Below are 17,775 nucleotides of genomic sequence, written 5' to 3' on the forward strand. Positions count from 1 at the left end.
CATTGTTGGTGTGTGTGTGTATGTGGTGTGTATGTGTGTGTGAAGTGGTTTGGGTTCCTGGGAACAAATACTGGGTGGAGGGATCACTACGCTTGGGGAAGTGTGAAGAGCTTCCCTGGAAACCAAACAGTCCCTCGTTACCACCATCACCACCACCATCAGCACTGAAGCTCACATTCATCCAGCTCTTTCCATGAGCCGCACACCGATCTAAGTTACAGATACATTTAAGCATATAGACTCGTATAATCCCCATTTTGGAGTGACAAACCACGGCTCAGAGAGGGTAAGTAACATGCCCAGGGTCACACAGCTGGTAGGCGGTGAAGCCAGGATTCAGATCCAAGCAGTCTACCTCCAGCAATTGCGCTGCTAACCCCTGTGCTTCACGGAAGCCAAGTTTCTGGTTGGGTTGTGTCTGCAGGATGACAGAACCATAATCACCCCATTGTCTCGATTCCTTTTCCTTGAGGAGGAGCCACTGTTGGGAATTTCTGCCACAAAGGGCTGTGCAAGAGATAAAAGGGGCAGCGCATTTCAAAATAGCCTGAGAACCCTGGCAATTGTAATGACTGGGAATCACTAAAGAAGGTCAACTCACCCCCTGCCATTGCTAAAAACACTCTGTCTACTGGGGAAGAAGAGGAGAGAAACAGGCAAACTTGCTTGTATGTCTGTTGCTTTACCACCATTAAAGCTCACTTTCACCCAGGCTGTCCAATTTGAAATCCCCCAAACTCCTGGGAGATGCAGAGCAGGCTCCACAGTCCCCATTTCGCAGGGAGAGAAGTTCGGCGTTAGGGAGGGAAATGAGCCAAGGAGTCTCACAGGTGGTCTCTCACTCAAGCCCACCACCTGGCCCTGCACCCAACTGCGAAGGGCTTTGCTAGTGGTACATCTGCATAAAACCGCCCGTTCGGACCCGCTGTCTGATGTTGGGGTGAGGTGGGTCACAGGGATCTTACAGGACCTGGGAGTTTCCCCAGGGAGAATTTTCTTGGTGTTTACTCCCATCCTGCAGTGTCCTCACCCAACCCCGTTTCAGACAGAGTGCTTCTGGGCTTCGGCTGTCCCCGGGCCTTCTCCAGCCCAGGATCCCCCTTTATGCTGGATTTTGTACGGAAAGCTCTCTTGCTTGCCTCTCCCTTATCCCTGCCTGGTTGCCGGACATCCCAAACACATGCCTCGGTCATCCACACGGGCCCCCAAAGGCCCCCTGCCGAGATGCCTGTGCCCTGCAGTAGATGCCTTTCGTCCCCTGGGTGGCAGACTTGTGTTGTGCTCACCAGTAGGTTCACACGTCACCTCCATTTCCCTCCACGAATCTCAGGCCCTTTGACACTTCCTCTTCACTTGCTTGCTTTAGCATTGCCTCTCTTCTTTCTGTGTCCTCGGAAACCACTTCCACCTGCTTGGAAACTCACCCCAAAGTCATGGAGCCTCTGTGGGGGCAGGCACACCACTCAACTGTGGTCTCCCAAGCAACAAGGACCAAATATCAAAAAAACCCTAATGACCAGGCCCAGTGGAAGAAAGGGTCTTAAAGGGATTAGGGTTCGATTGAGGCCACTTGTTTGAATTCTACTTCTGAGTCGCCTCACTACCAAGTCTCCTTTGGGATACAGATAACCTGAAATGGCCTCATTCCTCCTCTTGGGGCAGAGAATCAGAAAATGGTCCAAATGGCCCAACCGGAGGTTGGGGCAGGAACAGGTATGGGAAGAACTGGAGGGAGAAGGAAGAAACTCTTGGAGGGAAGGGCCCAATTATATCTCCTACATTAAAGTTCGTTGCGGGCCTGCCTGTCCGCTCCGCAGGACCGAGGGCTCACAGAGGACGGTACCGTGTCATCTCCCCACTGTCCCCGCGTCCCCATCCTCAGTTCTGGGGCTGTGCCAGGCACTTGGCAGATGTTCAGTAAATGAGAGCCGCCCTTGATGTCGTATATGCAGTCTCTTAGTTACGTTTAAATACACACATATTTCCAGATACGTCCATCTCACACCTCTTAAATATCTCACCTCCTTACTTTCTTGTTGCTTTTGATATATTTTGGGGGGGACCCATATTAGCCTGAATTGCCCACAAAAATACAATCCTTTACCAGAGCTATGATTTTTCTGTTTCAAGGTAGCCCCGTGCCCAGCACGGAGGAGCCACGCGATAAATGTTTTGAATAAAATTTCTCTAAATAAAGAAAGTGGGGTTGATAGTCCCTTGACCACTCAATTTCTCTTTGAACGAATACAATTTGTGGATATTTCATTTAGGAAATCAAGACAGTACACGAAGTCTGCTCCCAACCTGTGTGAAGTCTTGAAGACCTTACAACGCCCACGTCCCCTTTCCCCACTAGTTCAAAAAGCAAATTCACCCAAGCCTACTGATATTTTGAAAACACTGCAAGACAGAGGCTAGATTTACAAGGGACGGCAACATTATGTCCACTCACCTGTCACTCCATCTGTGGCCCCGTCCATTTCACCTGTGGGGCAACCAGCAGGGGAAAAAAGGAATCTCCGCTTGTAACCTGTACTTTCCTGCGTCTCTGTGTGGCTGCCGATTGGCCGTGACCCGAAGCCAGTACAGGTATGATCTCCTCTGCTTCTTTCTCCCTTTCTCCTGTCCACACGCCGTACTCATTCAGGAACAGGTAACGTTGTCCCCTTTTGACCTTATGCTGCCTGGTATAGGCAACGCTGTATTTCTCAGCCACAAACAAATCTCAGACTGCATCATGGAGATGATGCTCTGATCTGGGCACCTTGGAAAATGTCACTGCTTTTGGAGGCCTCAGAGGCTGTGGTCCCGTGTCTGTAGATCTTTCCTGAATCATCTCGATTTATATCATGCAGGACACTCGGCAGGGTGGGCCAGTCTTCTGACCGTAGATTTGGGTTGCATTGGCTACTTCTCAGCTTTGTACTCTCTGGGATCACTCACTGGAAGGTGGGCTAGCTTTGTCTGAGCAGCATGAGCCTGTGTGGTTCCGAGGATTCTTCTGGTTTTCTCCTTGCCTCTTCTGTGTGTTCTTATCTCTTAGTCAACATCGTGCTCTCAGTTTCCATTCCTCTGATCTCTTGGCACTCTATGCAAATTCTAGCTTTGGTGTTTTTGTTGTTGTTGTTGTTGTTGTTGTCGACCCAATTCTTGAATCTTCTCGTACTTACAAGCTAAACCCTCTTCTTGGACTAAAGCCCCCATGAGGCTGCACTGGTCAATCAATGGATGCGACCAAAAAGCTTGAAGAGGTGCTGCCATTGGTCTGTGCTCAGGCGCAAGTCTCCATGGACAGGGAGGGAGGCAGGATTGGGGAACAGCTTCAGGCTGGAAAGCCAGGGCTCTGGAGCAGGCTGACAAGAGTCAGGAAGCAGGAGGCCTGTGCTGTGCCCTATGGGTAAATGTTCATCAGTCTGATTGATAGGCCTTTCCATCTGTCCCAAGCCCAGCCGAAGCGAGAAAGGAGCTCCTTACACCTAGACTTGCGTCCTGCCTCTGGAAAGTCTCTGTAATGCCTGCCTCAGGACCCACCTATTTCTGCCCCTTTAATTGCCTTGGAGGAAAACAAAGAAATTTTGGTTTTATTATAAGTCCGGGGCTTCTTTGTAGTGTGGTGGGACTTTCCGTCAGAATAGCATTATAATAAGCGGCGAAATAATGACCTTGGAGGGGGTAGATGAAGGACCTTTTATCTGAGACCCAAGCGCCATGCCACATGAATCTCATCATGAAAGCTTGCTGGGGGGAAGGACTCCAATAACTTGTCAATAAAACTGCCACTCTGGCTGGCAGCCAAAGCCACAGTGGAAGTTGAGATGCTACTGCCCAAGATGCGGGTGGTACCCCCATGGTGCCTATAATTACGCAACCTTTATATAGTCAGAACTTAGGCCACCCCCTTCCTCAGACCTTCTGGTGCCTTCCCTCAGCTCCCAAATCAACCCTGCATGACTCCAAACTTGCTTTGCCAAATCTTCTCCTTCTTCTATGCCTGAGCCGTTTCTGTCTTGGTGCCCAAGTCTTTGGACTCAACTACACCACCACGGAGCCCTCCTTGGTACCTTTTAATGCTTGGTTCTCAAGCCAGATTGTGTGTAACCCAGTAAGGCCAGAGAGGGGAGCCCAGGACAGGATGGGTGTAGGTTGATTTTGCTCAGAGGATGGGGCCAAACCTTAGAAAGTTTAACTGGAAATTGTAAAACTGTTTTTTTTTTTTTAATGTTAAAGCCCACATAGGTATACGATGGAATATAAGGCCTATTCACATGAGGTTTTAAGATGAACTTCAAAGTTTTCATGCTTGAGGAGGCTCTTTCGGGTGATCTCTTGACTTTCTCGATTATCTGCTCACCTTAGTCTAATACAGTGGACATTTCGATGGTAGGGTGTCATAAGAAATGCCTTTTTCCTGTCCACATCTGCCTGAGATGCTTTTTCTGGGTAGTTTAAATACACGTATATGGGTCTCTCAGCCCTCCTTCCAAATGATCTCTTCCTCCAGAGCCTTCCCTGTTCTTAAGCTAATTGTCAGAGCCTCTTCCTTTAAAAATTCCTCTACAGTCCCTGCACATGATATATAGGAAGCATTCCCCAAACAGCTGCCCATTCTTTTCGGCCATGACCAGACTCAGTCCTTATCCACCCCAAGGCTTCCAAGGCTTGGGATGCTGCAGCATAGAAGAATTCTTCTCTGAAAGCAGATAGAGAACTTCACTGCAACTTCTGCTTTGACTCAATCTCAGTCCCTCCCTAGAAATGCCAGGTGGGCCAGGAAATGAGTCTGAATATGGGTTTACAGGATCACACAAGACAGAGGAATGTCATTGGATGGACCAACTCCCTATTAACAAGGGCAGATACCTGCACCAGACTGTGTGGCCTCTTTCAAGATCTACCACAAAACTCTGACTTTATGGGTATACCTCCTGAAGAGGAGTCCTGACTTAGCAAGAAGCCCAAGTAAAGAATTTTATGGGATAAGGGACTCTTCTGAGGAAGGCAAATAACAGACTGACTGAGGGAAGGGCATTTGAAAACCAGTGAAGACATAGAAAGAAAAAAGATTACATACCACGTCCACACCCTCTGCGGAGGGAATATAAGTGCTTCCCAGAGGAAGGAAATCTACAAGCTCCCTGGAGAACTTGGAATCTGTGTTCAGCCAGGTGTCTTGCTCCCTCCCGCACCATGCCTTACAACTGCTGCCTTCCCAACCTGAGCTTTCGCTCCACCTGCTCCTCCCGGCCCTGCGTGCCCCCCAGCTGCCACACCTGTACCCTGCCCGGGGCCTGCAACATCCCCGCCAACGTGGGCAACTGCGGCTGGTTCTGCGAGGGCTCCTTCAACGGCAACGAGAAGGAGACCATGCAGTTCCTGAACGACCGCCTGGCCAGCTACCTGGAGAAGGTGCGCCAGCTGGAGCGGGAGAACGCGGAGCTGGAGACCAGGATCCGGGAACGGTGCCAGCAGCAGGAGCCCTTCGTGTGCCCCAGCTACCAGTCCTACTTCCGGACCATCGAGGAGCTGCAGCAGAAGGTGAAGGTCTTTGCTGTTATCTCTGAGCAAGAGGAGTTTGCTGTGATTCTCAGTCTGTAGTAGAGCAGTGTGTCTGTCTCTTGCGTCTATGTGACCGTGATTCTTGCTTCCCCCTTTATCTTTGGAATAGCTTTCGAAGCCATTTTAAAGAAGTTGCTGGTTTCATACTTATTTTCAGTCCTCACTAAGCAGCCTCTCATTCTCTAGGTCCTGTGCACCAAGTCTGAGAACGCAAGGTTGGTGGTGCAGATTGACAATGCCAAGCTGGCCGCAGATGACTTCAGAACCAAGTAGGTTGTTCAGAACTCACACTGGTGTCCACCCCTCTTGTTTAACCTGTGGTTAAAGGAAAGGGATTTCCATGGCTTTACCGAGCAGCAGTTCCCATCCATTGGTGGTGAGACATTCTATAGAGATTGAGGGGAATCAAGCAAAGGAATCACAAAAATAGATGAGGACTCACATCAATCTGTTTATTTTTGGATCAATATTTGTTCTGGACTGAGCCTCCAGAACCCTCTGTCTCCTGGGTCTACTCATTGCAGAAAGTGGGAAGACTCAGCGAATGGGGTTATCAAAGATCATTCCTGTGAGTCTTGAATGTTTGCTGGTCACTGCTCTGACCTTGTCCTTGTGCAGGTACGAGACGGAGCTGGGCTTGCGGCAGCTGGTGGAGTCGGACATCAACGGCCTGCGCAGGATCCTGGACGAGCTGACTCTGTGCAAGTCCGATCTGGAGGCCCAGGTGGAGTCCCTGAAGGAGGAGCTGCTGAGCCTCAAGAAGAACCACGAGGAGGTGAGACTGGAAATGAGAAATGAAGAAACCTGGTTCAGCCTCAGGTTGACTTGTGTGATTTGGAGTGGCAGAATGCAGAACACGAGGTTGAGGTTGACTTTATAATTTTCCTTTAAAAACACCAAAACTTCATGATGTGTGAAAAAATGGAGAGATGAAACCTCTCCATGTTCCCAGAGAAGATGTACTTTCACTCAAAACTGGTGCATCATGGGAATTTCCCAGTGCTCCCCCATCGGCTTGTGATTGGTTACTGAGTTGCAGAAAGAGTCTCAGCATTGCTTTATTCATGCTGTGCAAAGTCATTTCTCTCCCCAAAGGTCACCAAATCAAGCCGGTGAATCTGAGCCTCCACTCTTCCAAAGTCTTGGTGAAAAATGAGCCAAGACTCCTCCTTTTCTCTCCTGGAGGGGTCACGCCCTCATCTTATTTGCCGGCCAGAATTGTTTGCTATACGATCTGAAATTGTATGGCCAATTCTTTGCATTATGAAGTCTTATGCAAACAATCTGGAAACTGGGAAAGTTAGGCATTAGTCCATCTTTTGGTGGCATCTGAGCAAATCCTTGGGAATTCTTTTTGAATCCAAGTACAGGGCACAGTTCTGTGAGGAGGGAGCTGTTCCACATGGAGCACAGAGCACCTTGCCTCGAGCTGTCACAGACTGCTCCACTCAAGGTCTCTTTCCCAAGGAAATAGACTAACGGGGCTTCAACAAGCAAAGTCCATTCTTCATTGAGGAGAGTCACTCTTGCCTTTTCTGCATCCACAGGAAGTCAACACCCTGCGCTGCCAGATCGGAGACCGCCTCAACGTGGAGGTGGACGCGGCCCCCACCGTGGACCTGAACCGCGTGCTCAACGAGACCAGGAGCCAATATGAGGCCCTGGTGGAGACCAACCGCAGGGACGTGGAGGAATGGTTCACCACCCAGGTGGGCATCTCAGCACGCGGCCGCCCGGGCCCCTCGGCCCCTCGCGGCCCTCGAGGCAGGGTCTCACCCTGTCTCCTCCCCTGTGCTGTTTCAGACCGAGGAACTGAACAAGCAAGTGGTGTCCAGCTCGGAGCAGCTGCAGTCCTATCAGGCGGAGATCATCGAGCTGAGACGCACGGTCAACGCCCTGGAGATCGAGCTGCAGGCCCAGCACAACCTGGTGGGTGTCGCTCGGGGTGCTGCCCACCCTCTCCTCACCTGGTGAAGCCCGTGACTTCTCTGGAATCCCACGGAGTCGCCCCCTGAGAAGCGGCTCTGTGACATTCCGTGTGTTCCCCACACAGAGGGACTCCCTGGAGAACACGCTGACGGAGACCGAGGCGCGCTACAGCGCCCAGCTGAGCCAGGTGCAGTACATGATCAGCAACGTGGAGTCCCAGCTGGCCGAGATCCGGGCTGACCTGGAGCGGCAGAACCAGGAGTACCAGGTGCTGCTGGACGTGCGGGCCCGGCTGGAGGGCGAGATCAACACGTACCGGGGCCTGCTGGAGAGCGAGGACTGCAAGTGAGTGGCCAGCTGGAGGGATCCGATGAAGCCATGCTCACAGGAGCGTGGTTCTCATTTGACCCCGGGGCAAAGAACACATACTGTCAAAAGGAAATCATGCCTCCACCCCAGGCATGATCAAACAGAACTCAGAAAACACAATATGGCCATCATTCAAAATACAGGGAAGCACTAACTGTTTGAGGCACACACTGAAATTGTACAGCCAATTCTTTGCATTCTTCTGTGACCACACAGATATGAGATCTATGCGATTGCTCACACGTTACAAGACCGTATTGCGCAGAGGGAGCATTTGCATACACTACCTTATCTGACCTTGCAGTTGCCGCCAAGCAGGTTGGATCAGGATTCTCCCCATTCTGTAGGTGAAGAGAAGCTAAGGTGACTTTCCCAAGATCGCTAGCTAGGAATGGACAGTGTGGGGAGTCAAAGGTTCTGGAGTTTCTGTCTAGCGCTTTGGGCACTGTATGGTGGGAAGACCAGGAGGGGTCTGATAGGGAGCTTTGCAGCAGGGAAGCTTGTGGCCTTCTCTGTTATAGGTCAGGCCAAATCCCACAGGCAATTCCACTCTTGGGGTCTCTCTTGTGTGTACCACGAGCCTCCCTCAATTCACCTTTCCACATGGTTCTTTTTCTCCAGGCTGCCCTGCAACCCTTGTGCCACAACAAATGCGTGCGGATCCGCCGGGTCCTGCGTCTCTAATTCCTGCGCCCCCTGCACGCCCTGTGTCCCCCGCCCACGCTGTGGGCCCTGCAACTCCTTCATGCGCTAGAGCCCAGGGGCTACCAGAGGAGCAAGGAGCCCGGGCCCACGGTTCCAGAGCTTTGACCCGGCACTGGTTCATTCGACAAAAAAGGGCAGAAAACACAGTTTGCGTGGCTGGAGCTGCCCCAGTAAGACAGCCACGAAATTCACCCCACCTACTGCAGACCATTCCTTGCCCACCCTTTCCTTCATGGAGGTGTGTTCTTTCTTCACTTGCCCAGAGAATCCTCGCAAGTGCCAGGGCCTTCCCTTGTAACCTGCTAATAAACTTGATTTCCCTGGCAAAGCAGACACCTTTCTCATTGGTATTCATTTGTTTCACCGCGCCCATCACTTGAGCACTCTATAAAAAGCCACTTGAAAGTCAGGCTACATAATGGCCTGACTCTTGGATACCAGAGCCGTTCTCTGCCTGGCGGGCAGACGGCTGGCCTGGCGCCCTGGACGCCTGGGTGAGGCAGACTGGCAGGAGGGAGGGCAGGGCAGCTGCCATGAGGTGGCCCCCACCTCCCCCTGACCATTCTTGGATGTTCCCCACTCTCCTCTCGAGACGTGGATGTCTCCCAGAGCTGATTGCATCTAAATCCGAAGTGCAGAGGCAGGAGTGGGGGCTAGAAAGAGGCTCTGGAAAGTTCATCTTTTCTCAGCAGGAGGCTTCAGGTTCAGTGCTGTATGATCTGGGGGCTGGTGGCTGGAGCGTTCCAAGCAGCCTCAGGGCCACCCAGCAAAGGAATGCTCTGGCCTGCCTGCCTGCCGGGTTCAGGACATCCCCCTCCTGCGTAGGTGGATCATTATCAGCCTGGGCTCCAGCAGCTCACTTCCCCTCCCAGCTCTGGGGCTTAGAGACCTCCTCACTCTTCATCTGAGACTTCTGCCTTTCTCAATCCAGTACCTGTTGAATACTTACCCTGTACACACCCTGGATGGTGGGGAAGGGAGAGACATACGGAGAAAGACATTTTTAAAAAACATTTATTCATTTTTTAGAGAGAGAGAGAGAGAGCATGAGCAGGAGAGGGGTAGAGAGAGAGGGAGACACAGAATCTGAAGCAGACTCCAGGCTCTGAGCTGTCAACACAGAGCCAGACTTGGGCTCAAACTCACGAACCACGAGATCATGACCTGAGCTGAAGTCAGACGCTTAACCAACTGAGCCACCCAGGCGCCCCAACAACTTGTTTAAAGGGATAAAACTAGTCCCTAAGTAGTGCTATTATAAGGCATTATCCCCAAACACCGAACACGCAGGCTTGTGCTGCAAACGAAACTCCGAGTACTGGAAGTGACATCAGTGTTCATCAAGAAAGGCTTGAACTTGAATCTTTAACTTGAAAGAAGAGCCATGGAAATGCTAAACACTGACTCGCTAAAACCCCAGAGGACCATTTTGACATGAAAGGATCAGAGACCACTCAGGTTTCTATCTTTTCCCACGGACCTTCCCATCACACCAGGCTTTCTGAGGCAGATATTGGACCCCACTTTGGTGAAACACAATCTTGTGTACTGGAATAACCAAGTGGATTGAAATTACATATGTATTTGACAAAGGAACTATTTATTGTTTCTACCACAATTGTCCCCTTGACTCTTATTTTTAAAGCGCAAATTCCAGGGTGGATTCAGACTTGCACACCTTGCTTCTGGTTTGTGAGAAGCCTCTGACCTGGAATCCCGTCCCTGATGTGGTCCCCTACCTTGGATTTCCTCCAAATCCAAGGTCAACCTCAGTTCAGAGGCCCTCCCTGATTTTGCTTGTTCCTTTATTCCGCATCCTGTGTACATATATTATTTTACAATAATGGATAAGTAATGCTACTAGCTCCTGCGGGAGGAATGACTGCCCCTTTTCTCTGCAAAGATGCCCATGTTGCTTCCTGGAACCTGGGAGTATGTTAGGTTGCATACAGAGGGAGATTAAAGGTGCAGATAGAACTAAAGCTGTTAATCAGCTGACCTTAAAATGGAGAGATTACGCTGGATTATCCAGTGGGCCCAATGTAATCACAGGAGTCCTTCAAGGTAGAAGCGGGAGGCAGAAGACAGTGAGAGGGAGAGGGAGATATGACTGAGGACACATGTCAGAGCCATGTGATACAAGGACTGGACCCTTCACTGCAGGCTCTGAAGATGGAGAAAGGGGACCATGGGCCAAGGGAATTAGGTAGCTCCTAGATGCTGGAAAAGAAAAGGAAAAGGATCCTTCCTTGGAGCCTCCGGAAAGGAACATAGCCCTGCCAACATCTTGATTTTTTTTTTCATTGTGGATAAAATACATATATATAACATAAAATTGACCATTTTATCTATCTGTTTTAGCATTTAATTCAGGGACATTAAGTACATCCACATTATTGTCCATCAATCAGCACTATCCATCTCCAGAACTTTTTCATCTTCCCGACTGAAACTCTGTCCCCATCGAACTCTCTAACCCCTCTACCTCAAGCCCCTAGTAACCTCTATTCCCCTTTCTGTCTGTATGAATCTGACTATTCTAGGTACCTCATATAAGTGGAATCATACAGTATTCTTTTTTTGTGTGTGTGTGTCTGACTTATTTCACTTGGCATAATGTTTTCAAGGCCGATCCATGTTGTAGCATGTATCAGAATTTTGTTCTTTTTAAAGGTTAGATAATATCCAATTGTATGTATCACACTTTGCTTGCCCATTCATCCATGGATGCGTATTTTGGCTATTGTAACTAATGCTGCTGTGAACAGTGGTGTATATATATGTATACATATATATATATACACACACACACACACACACATACACATATATATGTATATATATTATACACATATATTATATATAATATATATTATATATATTAAAAATGTGTCATATATATAATATATATGTATATACATTATATATATATATTCAAGTCCATGCTTTTGTTTCTTTTATGTATGTACCTAGAAGTGGAATTCCTGGATCATATGGCAATTCTATGTTCAATTGTTTGAGGCCATGCCATTTAACATTCCTGCCAGCAATGCGCAAGTGTTCCAATTACTCCACATCCTTGCCAACACTTTTTAAATTCTGGGTTTTTTGTTTGTTTTTTGTTTTGCCAATGGCCATCCTAGTGGGTGTGAAGTGGTACCTCACTGTGGTTTTGATGTGCATTTTCCTAATTATTAGTGATGCTGAAGCATCTTTTCATGTGTTTGTTGACCATTTGCATGTTTTTGGCGAAATGTCTATTCAAGTCTTCTGACCATTTTTTTTTTAATTGGGTCATTTAGTTTTGTTGTTATTGAGTTGTAGGAGCTTTTTATGCATTCTGGATATTAATTCCTTATTAGGAATATAATTTGCAGGTATTTTCTTCCATTCTGTGGATTGCCTTTTCATTCTCTTGATAGTGAAATTTAAAAGCTTTTAAATTTTCTGGAGTTTATTTTACCTATTTTTTCTTTGGTTATCTGTGCTTTTGGTGCCATGGCCAGGAAATCATTGCCAAACCCAATGTCATGCAATTTTCCTCTATGGTTTCTTCTAAGAGTTTTATAATGTTAGCTCTACATTCAGGTCTATGATCCATTTGGGGTTCATTTTTGCATATGGTGTGAGGTAAGGGTCTAGCTCCATTCTTTGCCTGTGAGTATCCAGTTTTTTCAGCACCATTTGTTGAAAAGACTGTCGGTTTTCCCATTTATTTGTATCTTCTTGATTTTCGTTTGGTAATGTTTTGCAGTTTTCAGCATACAAGTCTTTTGCCTCCTTGGTTACATTTATTCCTAAGTATTTTATTCTTGTTGATGTTACTGTAATTAAAAAAATTTTTTTTACTCCCAGTGAGAGTAAAACTTTGATTTTAGACCTATGTTAGGCCTTTGACCTATAGAAGTTTAAGATAATATATTTGTATTGGTTTAAGCCAGTAAATTTGTGGTGATTTGTGATGGTAGCAATAAGGAACTAATATGGCGAACATCTTTTGAATATCAGCTCTGGGTTAGGCAAAACACTAGGAACTAATCTTAATCTTTATAAAATGCTTCAAATTAAACCCATTTTAACAGATGAGGAAACTGAACTTTGGAAACTTGCTCAAATCACAGTTGGTTATTAGCATTTATGATATTTGAACCAGGTTCTAGTTATAGGTGCACATGACACCACTATAGAGTATGAAGAATGATTTAAAAATCAGAGCAGAATGAATACATCCAGGTCAATGATATTCTTCAAAATTGTTCCCTACATAAAGATTCCAACTTAATTTTGGCAAGTCTCTTTAAGAATTAACTTTTGAGGACAGCTGGGTGGCTCAGTCAGTTGAGCCTCCAACTCTTGCTTTTGGCTTAAGTCATGATCCCAGGGTCACTGATCAAGCCCCATGTTGGGCTCTGCACTGAGCATGGAGCCTGCTTGGGATTCTCTCTTTCTCTCTCTCTCTCTCTCTCTGCCCTTCCCTCACCTTGTGCATTCTCTAAAAAAACCCAAAAAGTTTGCTTTTGAATCAATTATAAGCCACATATGGAGGTTTTTTCCTTTTTAAAGCTTTATTCATTTATTTTTGAGAGAGATAGAGAGAGCATAAGCAGGGGAGGGGCAGAAAGAGAGGGAGAGAGAGAATCCCAAGTAGGTTCTGCACTGTCAGTGCAGAGCCTTACGTGGGGCTCTATCCCACGAATCACAAGATCATGACCTGAACTGAAATTAAGAGTCGGACACTTAATGGACTGGGTCACCTAAGTGCCCTGGTGTTATTGTTGTTTTAATTATCTAAGTTGATTGTTTATCTTTTTCACAAGGTTTCTTGTTGAATGGCTTCCAAAAAATCAAATCCATCCTTAAAAGACAAAGGTTTTCTATCAACAAACTGGATGTTAAAAAGATACATACATTGCCAAAACATAAAGCTCCAAAGATGATTTGAACAGAGAGGCCATCATTAGAACAAAGGAAGATTCTGGCCAGAGGCAAAGCTTTTTGGATCTGCAAATTCTGTCATGTTCTTTCAAAACAAATCTCAATCCTTAGAGTTAAACCTTAATTTTGTAAATAAATGTGCTCTACATCTCCTTAAGCACTCCCATGTGGCTTTTAAACTGTTGGCAAGTACTCTGTCATCATCATCACACGTGAGGACAGTGGTTCTAAACCTTGGTGGTGCTTTGAAATCACCTGGGGTACTAAACAAGTGCTGAAGACTGAGTTTGTCCTTAGAAAGCTTGATTTAATTGGCCTGGGACACAGCCTGGCCACTAGGAGTTTTAGAATCTCTACTGGGGGTTCTAATGAGCAAGGTTGTGACCCACTTGCCAAAACCAGGGTTTTGGTTCTCGCTTATCCTCTCACCTACTCTGTGTCCTTGGACGAGACACATAGCTTCTCTGAGCCTCAGTTTCCTTAAAGTGGAGGTAACAATCTCTTCTCTACCTGCTTTATACACTTGCCAAGAGGATCATGGAAGATTGTGTTCCTGGAAACACTTTGCAAGCCAGACATTTTTATCAGGGTTATTATTTTGATTATTGATGACTTAACACATAGACAAGCTTCTTAAGAATAGAGAACCTAGTCATTTTTGTTGTTGTTTCCTGCCCAATGGTAGAATTTGTATACCATCCTATTGTCTTTCACACCATTGTTTCTTTCTTTAAGTCCCCCACCTAACTCTACACCTGGTGTACGTGTTCTATTCAGCATTATCTGATGCTCTTTGTCTCCAGACCCATCTTCTGATGGGCCCCAAGGCCCTTCTCAGTTGGCATGCCCAGTGCTCTTTGGTGACCTGTTTTATTGGCTCTTGGCTGTCCTGGTCTGAGCTCTTAGCCCACTGGGAATATCATCCTCAGAGACTTGATCCAACTCCAAGCTTGTGTCCTGAATATTTTTGCTGGTTCTTTTCCTGTTTCCTTGAAAATTTTGTATTTGCTATGGGTAAGCTAAGGCACTTTTTTGCATCCTTATATCTGGGGTCAAAGTCATTCACTGAGTTCTTTGAGGCCTGAGGCTACTGTCAGTGTCTGCAGGAAGAGCAGGATGGTCCAGGAACGCATAGCATTTTTCTCTGTAAAAGCCCATTTCATTACTTCCAGGAGGCACGCCTCATCACAAGCTTGTGGGATTTGTCACTTTTTAACGTCCAGTTTACTGAGGAGCAAAGCAATATGCAGGAAGCCTAGGTGTGTCTTGCCATCATGCTCAGAGCTGACATTGGAATTCATGAGCTCACCTCTTTGTTTTCTTCTAGTTCTCGTGTTTTGTCACACCCTGGCCAGTGTCTCATCTCTCTACCTCACAGTGAGGGCTCAGCAGACTCAAGTCTACTTACTTGTATCATTTTGAACAAGTTCACTTCTTTTCAGATTATTTATCTCGGATATATGGTGACAATAATGGCATTGAAACATTCATAGTTTGGGGTGAGGGTAGAATACCATACGTGAAGGGTTCTAGTAGACTACCCGATGAGGAAATGACATATTGATACTCATTACTTTCCTGCCTCACCATTTGGACCTCAGTTTTCTTCTCCATAAATTCAGGTCTTTCTAGCTTTAGAATTCTTTGATTCTTAGAAAATAGATCTTACTTCTGAGAGGTGAACTTTTACAGGGCTAAAAGTTCAGGGTGAGGCAAAAAGCCTGTCTCTCAGATTCTAAATCACCTTAGGTCCTGCCATTGTGCATTTTGATTTGTTTAGATGCTAAAAAGAGGCAGTGTAATCTCCAATCTGGACGTATCAATCAGTAATGCAAAAGGACAACCATTTCCCTGTGGAGAAAAGTAATAAGTGTAACTTGGTTTTGGTTCAAGAGGGTACCATAAAAAGTAGCTGAGGGAAAGGGCTGCTTGGGCAGACAAGGCTTTGGAGGACTGATGGGGTTGGGAAAGGGTTGGGAATAGGGTCCCAGAGGGAATCAGAAGCAAAAATGATAAAGAGAGGGGCAATGGGAAGAAAGGAATCTAAGATTTTCTTCCCCTTAAAAAATCAGAGAAATTTCTGTGCCAAATGTTTGCATTGTGTTTAGGTATTTGGGCTCAAGAGTTAGACAATGAATTGTTTAAATCCCAACTCTGCCACTTACTATTTGTGTCTTGGGAAAATTCTGAGCCTTCCTTAATCTGTTAATTTATCTGTAAAATGGGAATAATTTTATAGACCGATATTATAGGGTTGTTGAGAGGGTCAAATAAGAAATGTGCCATAACACTTAGCACCTAGCTTGTTTGGCACAGAATAAGTACTCATGAAGTGGTAAGTAACATCATCAGTATCACCAAAACCACTGTCATCATTATTACGGATGCTAGCACAGAAATGCAAGGCTGGGGAAATCTCAGAAAATGAGTAGAGCCCATTTCAATGCCAATACAAGAAAGGAGGCTTTGGTGGCAATACAATCTCCATGTAGAGAACTTGTCTTCTCAAAAACCACCCCAGACAAGATAACCAAACCCACAAGATCAGTAACCTAGCAGAGAATGTAGGCACAGTGTGCCCTGTGCCAACTTCCTATTCTGGCTACCAAGTCAATGTTAAAATTTGCATTTTTGTTGATTAATTCATGAATTTAGTTCTATGTCCCTAGTGTTCGCAAGGTAGGTGAATGAGGTATTATCACCATTGGATTGGCCTGGGCAATGTACCCATGTGTCTGCTCAACAGAATTGAACTTTCAAAAAATTCTATGTCTGGGCCATCTGGCCAACACTAGGAAGGATAAAAGTTAAAGAAAGAATCACTGGTCTCACCTCCAACCATATTCACACACAATACATTACTTAAATTTTATAACAGAACTATGAGGCAGGCAGCATTATTCCTACTTAAATTTAAGTGATGAAGAAAACAAGAGTGAAAAAGGGGAACTCACTTCTTGGAGCTCATCTCATCAGTAAGAATGTGAACTCAGGTGGTTTAGCTCCAAGTGTGTGCTTTTCTGTTACCTTGATACTGCCTTTGAAATCTGGATACATCCTTCATAAATGACTTATATTGTGTTCCACAAATAATTTTTTGGGACTTCTGTCTGAACCGTGATTTTGTTTCTTTTTTTTTTTTTTTAACGTTTATTTATTTTTGAGACAGAGAGAGACAGAGCATGAACGGGGGAGGGGCAGAGAGAGAGGGAGACAGAATCGGAAGCAGGCTCCAGGCTCTGAGCCATCAGCCCAGAGCCCGATGCGGGGCTCGAACTCACGGAACGCGAGATCGTGACCTGAGCTGAAGTCGGACGCTTAACTGACTGAGCCACCCAGGCGCCCCCCGTGATTTTGTTTCTTTGTGGAATAAAGGACAGACAGAGTGACAAGGAACAGAAGGTGAGATGAGGAGGGCTACTTCATTAAGATTCTTTATTGGGCAATAGGGACACTCCCAGGAATTTGGAAGGGTCCAAGGGTATCTGACCCCACAGGTGATAGAGAGGCACCCACACATCAGGGATGGTGTCACTTCTTAGGGATGACAGAGTGAAGGTGCGTTCTCATGGGCATTGTGACTGGTTTTGGGAGCATCTCAGGTTGGCAGAGTCACAACTCTAGGGACGTATGATGCTCTCACAAAGAGGATTAAGTCTAGGAACGAGGAGAGAGAAATATCCAGAGACTTTGAGATAAGGTCACCATGCACACAAAGATAGCTCTGAGCTCCTCATTCTGGTTTTTCTATTCTTGTTGAGTCCGAAGTATTATGCTTCAAATTTATGCTTCAACATTGCCACTTGAACTCTCTCTATGGACTAGTCCAGGCATAATTTTCCTTCTAGATATTTCTTCTCCTTCTCATCTTTAGGAAGATTGTTGCTTAGTACAGTTTGGTAAACTTTTTCTATAAAGGGCCAGAGACTAAATATTTTAGGCTTTGCAAACCATATGGTCCCTGTTACAACTATTCAATTCTGCCATTGTAGAAATCAGACATAGACAATACCTAAATAAATGAACATGGCTGTGCCAATAAAACTATATTTAGAAAGAAAGGCAGGAGGCAGAACTTGGTCTGTGGGCCCTAGTTTGCTGATATCTGCTTCAGGGCTATTCCCACCCATTCAGCCAGTTTTACTTCCCAGCCATGAACACTCCATTATTTTCAATCTCCATGTATTGATAAATTTCCACAGCCCCAATTAATACTCTCATAAGTAGGGCCCAGGTTTCTTGCAACTAATGCAGGACAAATTTCTGCTATGAAGTCAAGTT

General features: G+C 46.2%; 1 protein-coding gene across 1 annotated transcript; it reads left to right on the plus strand.

Annotated features, from left to right (window-relative positions):
• The first annotated feature begins 5,093 nt into the window (after positions 1–5,093).
• LOC109258550 (keratin, type I cuticular Ha1) lies at positions 5,094–8,892 on the plus strand. Its single transcript, XM_019435434.2, has 7 exons — positions 5,094–5,535; positions 5,743–5,825; positions 6,175–6,331; positions 7,104–7,265; positions 7,360–7,485; positions 7,610–7,830; positions 8,476–8,892. The coding sequence occupies exons 1-7, from the start codon at positions 5,188–5,190 to the stop codon at positions 8,606–8,608; spliced, it is 1,230 nt and encodes a 409-aa protein (XP_019290979.2). The 5' UTR covers positions 5,094–5,187; the 3' UTR covers positions 8,609–8,892.
• Positions 8,893–17,775: the final 8,883 nt, after the last annotated feature.

Source organism: Panthera pardus, unplaced genomic scaffold, assembly GCF_024362965.1.
Source record: "Panthera pardus isolate Hobbes unplaced genomic scaffold, ASM2436296v1 HiC_scaffold_3, whole genome shotgun sequence".
NCBI lineage: Eukaryota > Metazoa > Chordata > Mammalia > Carnivora > Felidae > Panthera > Panthera pardus.